The sequence below is a fragment of the Salvelinus fontinalis genome, chromosome 36, assembly GCF_029448725.1.
Source record: "Salvelinus fontinalis isolate EN_2023a chromosome 36, ASM2944872v1, whole genome shotgun sequence".
Taxonomy (NCBI): Eukaryota; Metazoa; Chordata; class Actinopteri; order Salmoniformes; family Salmonidae; genus Salvelinus; species Salvelinus fontinalis.
The window spans coordinates 31,382,904-31,392,841 of record NC_074700.1 but is presented as its reverse complement, the minus strand read 5'-3'; the positions used below and the strand labels follow the sequence as shown (position 1 = coordinate 31,392,841).

The following is a 9,938-nucleotide window of genomic DNA, read 5'->3' as shown; positions in this document are numbered from 1 at the left end:
ACCTCTCTGGACAGGAATAGATAGGTGGTATAGGAACATAATGTCCTCTCTGGACAGGAATAGATAGGTGGATAGGAAACATAATGACTCTGGTTCTAATATCTGTACCTCTGTTTTCTTGCTCCAAATTAATCTGTTTATCCTCCCAATCCCTTGTTACTTCCTGACTCTCCCCACATCTCTCTCTCCACATCTCTCTCTCCACATCTCTCTCTCTCCACATCTCTCTCTCCACATCTCTCTCTCCACATCTCTCTCTCCACATCTCTCTCCACATCTCTCTCCACATCTCACATCTCTCTCTCTCCACATCTCTCTCTCTCCACATCTCTCTCTCCACATCTCTCTCTCCACATCTCTCTCCACATCTCTATCCACATCTCTCTCCACATCTCACATCATCTCTCTCCACATCTCTCTCTCTCCACATCTCTCTCTCTCCACATCTCTCTCTCTCCACATCTCTCTCTCTCTCCACATCTCTCTCTCTCCACATCTCTCTCTCTCCACATCTCTCTCTCTCTACATCTCTCTCTCTCCACATCTCTCTCCACATCTCTCTCTCTCCACATCTCTCTCTCTCTACATCTCTCTCTCTCCACATCTCTCTCTCTCCACATCTCTCTCTCTCCACATCTCTCTCTCTCCACATCTCTCTCTCTCCACATCTCTCTCTCTCCACATCTCTCTCTCTCCACATCTCTCTCTCTCCACATCTCTCTCTCTCCACATCTCTCTCTCTCTACATCTCTCTCTCTCCACATCTCTCTCCACATCTCTCTCTCTCCACATCTCTCTCTCTCCACATCTCTCTCTCTCCACATCTCTCTCTCCACATCTCTCTCTCTCCACATCTCTCTCTCTCCACATCTCTCTCTCTCCACATCTCTCTCTCTCCACATCTCTCTCTCTCCACATCTCTCTCTCTCCACATCTCTCTCCATCTCTCTAGAAGACAGTAAACAGAGAAGAGAGGAGGAAGAGGAGCCTGACTTAAAGCGTTGTCGTTCTGAGTCTCCTCTGATCACAGACTTCAAACTGCCTCCCTTCAGTCTCTCTCTCCCCTATAGGTGATACTGACAGCCTCTCGCTCTCTCTACTGACGCTCTCTCTTCATCTCTCGTTACGTCTCTCCCTGCCCCTATCCCTCTCTCTCTCTCTCCCTCGCTCTCTCTACCTCTCCTCTCTCCCTCTTTCCCCTCTCTCCCCTCTCTCATCTCTCTCCCTCTTTCCCATCTCTCTCCTCTCTCTCTCCCTCTCTCCCCTCTCTCATCTCTCTCCCTCTTTCCCATCTCTCTCCTCTCTCTCTCCCTCTCTCCCCTCTCTCATCTCTCTCCCTCTTTCCCCTCCCACTTTCCCCTCTCCCTCTTTCCTCTCTCTCTCCTCTCTCTCCATCCCCCATCCCTCTCTCTCTCTCTCTCTCCAACCCCCATCCCTCTCTCTCCCTCTCCCCCTATCCCTCTCTCTCCTCTCTCTCCCTCTTTACCTCTCTCTCCTCTCTCTCTACCTCTCCTCTCTCTCCCTCTTTACCTCTCTCTCCTCTCTCTCCCCCTATCCCTCTCTCTCTCTCTCTCTCCCTCTTTACCTCTCTCTCCTCTCTCTCTCTCCTCTCTCTCTCCTCTTTCCCCTCTCTCATCTTTCATCTCTCTCTCTCTCTCTCTCCCTCTTTCCCATCTCTCCTCTCTCTCTCTCTTTCTCCTCTCCCTCTCCCTCTCTCTCTTGCCTCTCTCTCGCCTTTCTCTCTCCCTCTCTCTCTTTCCCCTCTCTCATCTCTCTCTCTCCCCTCTCCAGGCCAGGACTTTGTGGTTCCTAAGACAGGGTTCTTCTGTAAGTTGTGTTCTCTGTTCTACGGGAGTGAAGACAGAGCCAAGAAGACCCACTGCAGCACTCTGCAACACTATCAGAACATGCAGGTATAAACATCACTATACCAGTTAGTTAGGGACGGCCGGGTGGGGTTGGGGACCGACGGAGGGAGGGACGAAGGGGGGGCGACGGAGGGAGGGGCGGGGGGGAGGGAAGGACGACGCAGCCAAGAAGAATAATCTATATTAGAAGGTATATTTTTAGACCTGTTAGTTTGATACGGGGATAGTTATTTATTTTTATTATTAGGCCTGTAAATAACCAGTCCTATAGGACAACTATGTGGCTAATACACTCTACCTTTCACCTCCATCCCCCTCTCTCTCTCTCTCCCCCTATCCCTCTCTCTCTCTCTCTCCCCCTGTCCCTCTCTCTCTCTCTCCCCCTATCCCTCTCTCTCTCTCTTCCCTCTTTCCCTCTCTCTCTCTCTCTTCCCCTTTCCCTCTCTCTCTCTCTCTCTCTCTCTCTTTCTCTTTCTCTCTCTCTCTCTCCCCCTCTCCCTCTCTCTCCCTCTCTCTCTCTCTCTCTTCCCCTTTCCCTCTCTCTCTCCCCCTTTCCCTCTCTCTCTCTCTCTCCCCCTCTCCCTCTCTCTCTCTCTCTCCCCCTCTCCCTCTCTCTCTTCTCCCCCTTTCCCTCTCTCTCTCTTCCCCTTTCCCTCTCTCTCTCTCTCTCCCCCTTTCCCTCTCTCTTTCTCTCTCCCTCTTTCCCTCTCTCTCTCTCCCCCTTTCCCTCTCTCTCCTCTCTCTCTCTTTCCCTCTCTCTCTCTTCCCTCTCTCCCTCTCTCTCTCTTCCCCTATCCCTCTCTCTCTCTCTTCCCCTAGCTCTCTCTCTTCCCCTAGCCCTCTCTCTCTCTCTCTTTCTCTCTTTCTCTCTCTCTTTCTCTCTCTCTCTCTCTCTTTCTCTCTCTCTTTCTCTCTCTCTCTCTCTCTCTCTCTCTCTCTCTCTCTCTCTCTCCAGAAATATTACCTGAAGCGTCAGAAGCAACAAGCAGGAAGTTCTAGCCACGGCTCCGAATGACCCCCTTGACCCTGCATGTTTTCCAATTGGCACCCTATTCCCTATATAGTGCACTACTTTAGACCAGAGCCCTATTCCCTATATAGTGCACTACTTTAGACCAGAGCCCTATTCCCTACATAGTGCACTACTTTAGACCAGAGCCCCATAGTGCTCTGGTGGCAGGGTGCCATTTGACTCCCAACTCAATCAATCTTTATTTTCTCATTTGTCTGTTTGAAACAACTGTAAGTCTGGTCATAATACTACACTATATTGGCTAACAGAGGATCTGAGTAGAGGAGTGCTGATCCAGGATCAGTCCCCCCCCCCCCCCCAGTCCATATAGACTAGGAAAGACTTTGTGAATATGGGGTCCAATGTGTATCAAACAGTTTCATAGTTTGACACACATACAGAAACACACACACACGGCACAGGACAATACATTGGTGTCACAAGGGCAGCAGAACAACACCATTCATTAGTGCACACAATACCAGTCTAAAGTTTTAGAACACCTACTCATTCAAGGGTTTTTCTTTATTTGTACTATTTTCTACATTGTAGAATAATAGTGAAGACATCAAAACTATGAAATAACACACATGGAATCATGTAGTAACCAAAACAAGTCCAAATATTTGAGATTCTTCAAAATAGTCACCTTTTGCCTAACAGAGGATCTGAGTAGAGGAGTGCTGATCCAGGATCAGTCCCCCCCCCCCCCCCCCCCCCAGTCCATATAGACTAGACTGATCCAGGATCAGAACTCCTCCTCTGAAAGACTTTGTGAATATGGGGTCCAATGTGTATCAAACAGTTTCATAGTTTGTTTTTGTTTTTTGGTGGGATTTGGATGTCTGTGTTTTATTTTAACTAGAGAAGAGAAACTTAATTCAGCAGAGACGCTATCAATTTACAAGGAGAAAATAATACATTTGAGTTTTATTAAAAGTTTTTAAAAAATGTGGTGTCTGTTGTGATTTGGGAGTGGATGGTCAAGCATTAACGCACACACACATACACACACACACACACACACACATACAGAAACACACACACACGGCACAGGACAATACATTGGTGTCACAAGGGCAGCAGAACAACACCATTCATTAGTGCACACAATACCAGTCTAAAGTTTTAGAACACCTACTCATTCAAGGGTTTTTCTTTATTTGTACTATTTTCTACATTGTAGAATAATAGTGAAGACATCAAAACTATGAAATAACACACATGGAATCATGTAGTAACCAAAACAAGTCCAAATATTTGAGATTCTTCAAAGTAGTCACCTTTTGCCTTGACAGCTTTGCACACTCTTGGCATTCTCTCAACCAGCTTCACCTGGAATGCTTTTCCAACAGTCTTGAAGGAGTTCCCACATATGCTGAGCACTTGTTGGCTGCTTTTCCTTCACTCTGTGGTCCGACTCATCCCAAACCATCTCAATTGGGTTGGGCTCAGGTGATTGTGGAGGCCAGGTCATCTGATGCAGCACTCCATCACTTTCCTTGGTCAAACAGCCCATACACAGCCTGGAGGTGTGCTGGGTCATTGTCCTGTTGAAAAACAAATGATTGTCCCACTAAGCGCAAACCAGATGGGATGGCGTATCGCTGTAGGAATTTTTCTGTAAAGATCTGAGACACGATTGTGTCGAGGCACAGATCTGGGGAAGGGTACCAAAACATTTCTGCAGCATTGAAGCTGGCCGCCCGGCCAAACTGAGCAATCGGGAGAAGGGCTTTGGTCAGGGAAGTGACCCAGAACCTGATGGTCCCTTTGACAGAGCTCCAGAGTTCTTCTGTCAAGGTGGGAGAACTTTCCAGAAGGATAACCATCCCCCACAACATGATGCTGCCACCCCCGTGCTTCACGGTTGGGATGGTGTTCTTCGGCTTGCAAGCCTCCCCCATTTTCCTCCAAACATAACGATGGTCATTATGGCCAAACAGTTCTATTTTTGTTTCATCAGACCAGAGGACATTTCTCCAAAAAGTACAATCTTTGTCCCCATGTGCAGTTGCAAACCGTAGTCTGGCTTTTTTAGGGCGGTTTTGGAGCATTGGCTTCTTCCTTGCTGAGCGGCCTTTCATGTTATATCGATATAGGACTCGTTTTACTGTGGATATAGATACTTTGTACCTGTTTCCTCCAGCATCTTCACAAGGTCCTTTGCTGTTGTTCTGGGATTGATTTGCACTTTTCGCACCAAAGTACGTTAATCTCTAGGAGACAGGACGCATCTCCCATGGTGTTTATACTTGCGTACTATTGTTTGTGCAGATGAACGTGGTCCCTTCAGGCGTTTGGAAATGGCTCCCAAGGATGAACCAGACTTGGTCTAGGCTGATTTATTTTGATTTTTCCCATGATGTCAAACAACGAGGCACTGAGTTTGAAGGTAGGCCTTGAAATACATCCACAGGTACACCTCCAATTGACTCAGATGATGTCAATTAGCCTATCAGAAGCTTCTAAAGCCATGACATAATTTTCTGGGATTTTCCAAGCTGTTTAAAGAAACAGTCAACTTAGTGTATGTAAACTTCTCACCCACTGGAATTGTGATACAGTGAATTCTAAGAGAAATAATCTGTCTAAACAATTGTTGGAAAAATTACTTGTGTCATGCACAAAGTAGATGTCCTAACCGACTTGCCAAAAAAATGAGGTTGAAAAATTAGTTTTACTGACTCCAACCTAAGTGTATATAAACTTCCGACTTGAACTGTATATATGTGTATATACACTGCTCAAAAAAATAAAGGGAACACTTAAACAACACAATGTAACTCCAAGTCAATCACACTTCTGTGAAATCAAACTGTCCACTTAGGAAGCAACACTGATTGACAATACATTTCACATGCTGTTGTGCAAATGGAATAGACAAAAGGTGGAAATTATAGGCAATTAGCAAGACACCCCCAATAAAGGAGTGGTTCTGCAGGTGGTGACCACAGACCACTTCTCAGTTCCTATGCTTCCTGGCTGATGTTTTGGTCACTTTCGAATGCTGGCGGTGGCTTTCACTCTAGTGGTAGCATGAGACGGAGTCTACAACCCACACAAGTGGCTCAGGTAGTGCAGTTCATCCAGGATGGCACATCAATGCGAACTGTGGCAAAAAGGTTTGCTGTGTCTGTCAGCGTAGTGTCCAGAGCATGGAGGCGCTACCAGGAGACAGGCCAGTACATCAGGAGACGTGGAGGAGGCCGTAGGAGGGCAACAACCCAGCAGCAGGACCGCTACCTCCGCCTTTGTGCAAGGAGGAGCACTGCCAGAGCCCTGCAAAATGACCTCCAGCAGGCCACAAATGTGCATGTGTCTGCTCAAACGGTCAGAAACAGACTAAATGACCTCCAGCAGAGGTGTGCAACCAGCCGTCATGTCGGCTCCGTCCACCAGGGACGTTTTCTGTATGACATCATTTGCACTCTGTGTATATGTAATTCTGTGTGATTGGTTAGGTATTTAGTAAAAAAAATTATTAAACCCAAATTTGTATTGCTGATTCAACTTGTTAGCCAGGGTTCGTGAAGATAACCAAGAACTTACAACTTTCAGATTAGACTGAAATAAGGTGACGATTAATATTGACTGCTATTGATGTAAAATATGACTAGGTCTTTAAGAGTTTATTTGGAAGATAACGGCTCTATAAACACTCTTTCGTGGTGCCCCGACTTTCTAGTTAATTACATTTATATGATTAGCTCAATCAGGTAATATTAATTACAGAGAAAGGATTTTATAGAATAGCATGTCATCTCACTTAATCCGGCATAGCCAAAGACAAGACTACAGTAATCCCTCGTTTATCGCGGGGGTTACGTTCCGAAAATGACCCGCGATAAGTGAAATCCGCGAAATAGAAAACTTTTTTTTTTCTTACAATTAGCAACTATTACATGTATACAAATACAGTGACTCACGTGTAGGCCGTTTCACTGCTCTTCAGACTGGGCCGCTGCATCCTGACTGCGCTCTGCAGTGTTCTCTTCTTCTGAAGCCCGCGGTGCAGGTGTGTTTGTTCGGGAGAAGAACATAGTGATAGGCAGCTGTTGTCGCTCTTTTTTCTTCTTTGCAAAAAGATCCTTGTACACCGACATGCCACCATCGATTACGTTGGAGAACTGTAATGAACGGCTCATCAAAGGGTCCCATTCCTCAGCTTTTTAGCGAATCAGAATGCAGAGCACAATGCACCAAAAAACAAAAAAAAATGCATTATGAAAATCCGCGAAATAGCGAATCCGCGATAAGTGAACCGCGAAGTGGCGAGGGATCACTGTATGTATATATATATATATATATATATATATATATATATATATATATATATATATATATATATATATATATATACACACACACATGCACCCACCTGTGGTGCTGTGCACCTTGCATATGATATTTCCCATAGCTGTTTAATTAGTGGTATCGTACCATAATAAACTGTTTTCTGGGAGACACAGCTTGTAAAACCTCAACACAAGTTCCCCGGATGTTTCTGGATTCCTGCTATATTGTGTGTTCCAGATTCCATTCTAAGAATGATGGAACTTTGTGAGAGTTCTATGGAAGTCCCATTAAGCCGGATCACACGGTGTGTCACAGGGGGACTAGGAACTAGCTTGGCTAACTCTCATGCATCGCTGGAAGTTGGATTCAGCTCAGATAACCAACCATCCATAACCAACCATCACTACAGTCAGCTCAGATAACCAACCATCACTACAGAGTCAGTTCAGTTAACCAACCATCACTACAGTCAGTTCAGTTAACCAACCATCACTACAGTCAGCTCAGATAACCAACCATCACTACAGAGTCAGTTCAGTTAACCAACCATCACTACAGTCAGCTCAGATAGCCAACCATCACTACAGAGTCAGTTCAGTTAACCAACCATCACTACAGTCAGCTCAGATAACTATCCATCACTAAAGAGTCAGTTCAGTTAACCAACCATCACTACAGAGTCAGCTCAGATAACCAACCATCCATAACCAACCGTCACTACAGTCAGCTCAGATAACCAACCATCCATAACCAACCGTCACTACAGTCAGTTCAGTTAACCAACCATCACTAGAGAGTCAGTTCAGTTAACCAACCATCACTACAGTCAGTTCAGTTAACCAACCATCACTACAGAGTCAGTTCAGATAACCAACCATCACTACAGAGTCAGCTCAGATAACCAACCATCCATAACCAACCATCACTACAGAGTCAGCTCAGATAACCAACCATCACTACAGTCAGCTCAGATAACCAACCATCACTACAGTCAGCTCAGATAACCAACCATCCATAACCAACCGTCACTACAGTCAGTTCAGTTAACCAACCATCACTAGAGAGTCAGTTCAGTTAACCAACCATCACTACAGTCAGTTCAGTTAACCAACCATCACTACAGAGTCAGTTCAGATAACCAACCATCACTACAGAGTCAGCTCAGATAACCAACCATCCATAACCAACCATCACTACAGAGTCAGTTCAGTTAACCAACCATCACTACAGTCAGCTCAGATAACTAACCATCACTAAAGAGTCAGTTCAGTTAACCAACCATCACTACAGAGTCAGCTTAGATAACCAACCATCCATAACCAACCATCACTACAGAGTCAGCTTAGATAACCAACCATCACTACAGAGTCAGCTCAGATAACCAACCATCCATAACCAACCGTCACTACAGTCAGCTCAGATAACCAACCATCACTACAGAGTCAGTTCAGTTAACCAACCATCACTACAGTCAGTTCAGTTAACCAACCATCCATAACCAACCGTTACTACAGTCAGCTCAGATAACCAACCGTTACTACAGTCAGCTCAGATAACCAACCATCCATAACCAACCGTCACTACAGTCAGCTCAGATAACCAACCGTTACTACAGTCAGCTCAGATAACCAACCATCACTACACAGTCAACTCAAATAACCAACCATCACTACAGAGTCAGCTCAGATAACCAACCATCACTACAGAGTCAGTTCAGTTAACCAACCATCACTAGAGAGTCAGTTCAGTTAACCAACCATCACTAGAGAGTCAGTTCAGTTAACCAACCATCACTACAGTCAGTTCAGTTAACCAACCATCACTACAGAGTCAGCTCAGATAACCAACCGTCACTACAGTCAGCTCAGATAGCCAACCATCACTACAGAGTCAGTTCAGTTAACCAACCATCACTACAGAGTCAGCTCAGATAACCAACCATCCATAACCAACCGTGACTACAGAATCATGTGACATCACTAAACGTTGTCATTGGCTCACCGACTGACTTTTCTTTTTAGGAAACTGTCTCCCTCTCATCCCCCTAATCAGCCTCTGTCTTTGTGTGTCCCTGTCTCCCTCTCATCCCCCTAATCAGCCTCTGTCTTTGTGTGTCCCTGTCTCCCTCTCATCCCTCTAATCAGCCTCTGTCTTTGTGTGTCCCTGTCTCCCTCTCATCCCCCTAATCAGCCTCTGTCTTTGTGTGTCCCTGTCTCCCTCTCATCCCTCTAATCAGCCTCTGTCTTTGTGTGTCCCTGTCTCCCTCTCATCCCTCTAATCAGCCTCTGTCTTTGTGTGTCCCTGTCTCCCTCTCATCCCCCTAATCAGCCTCTGTCTTTGTGTGTCCCTGTCTCCCTCTCATCCCTCTAATCAGCCTCTGTCTTTGTGTGTCCCTGTCTTCCTCTCATCCCCCTAATCAGCCTCTGTCTTTGTGTGTCCCTGTCTCCCTCTCATCCCCCTAATCAGCCTCTGTCTTTGTGTGTCCCTGTCTCCCTCTCATCCCCCTAATCAGCCTCTGTCTTTGTGTGTCCCTGTCTCCCTCTCATCCCCCTAATCAGCCTCTGTCTTTGTGTGTCCCTGTCTCCCTCTCATCCCCCTAATCAGCCTCTGTCTTTGTGTGTCCCTGTCTCCCTCTCATCCCCCAATCAGCCTCTGTCTTTGTGTGTCCCTGTCTCCCTCTCATCCCTCTAATCAGCCTCTGTCTTTGTGTGTCCCTGTCTCCCTCTCATCCCTCTAATCAGCCTCTGTCTTTGTGTGTC

At 46.0% G+C, this 9,938-nt stretch overlaps 1 protein-coding gene and 1 long non-coding RNA gene across 2 annotated transcripts in view; one reads left to right on the top strand and one right to left on the bottom strand.

Moving 5' to 3' along the window:
- The window catches only part of LOC129835663 (zinc finger protein 638-like), a 31,790-nt gene extending 31,597 nt beyond the window's left edge, over positions 1–193 (bottom strand). Inside the window, exon 1 of the mRNA XM_055901383.1 lies at positions 161–193. Within this exon, the coding sequence (XP_055757358.1) occupies positions 161–193 (33 nt within the window). The remainder of the gene's footprint in view (positions 1–160) is intronic.
- Positions 194–1,573: 1,380 nt separating this feature from the next.
- Positions 1,574–3,599, top strand: LOC129835596 (uncharacterized). Its single transcript, XR_008756473.1, has 2 exons — positions 1,574–1,913; positions 2,824–3,599. It is a non-coding gene; the product is annotated as an uncharacterized LOC129835596 (long non-coding RNA).
- The last annotated feature ends 6,339 nt before the right edge of the window (positions 3,600–9,938 follow it).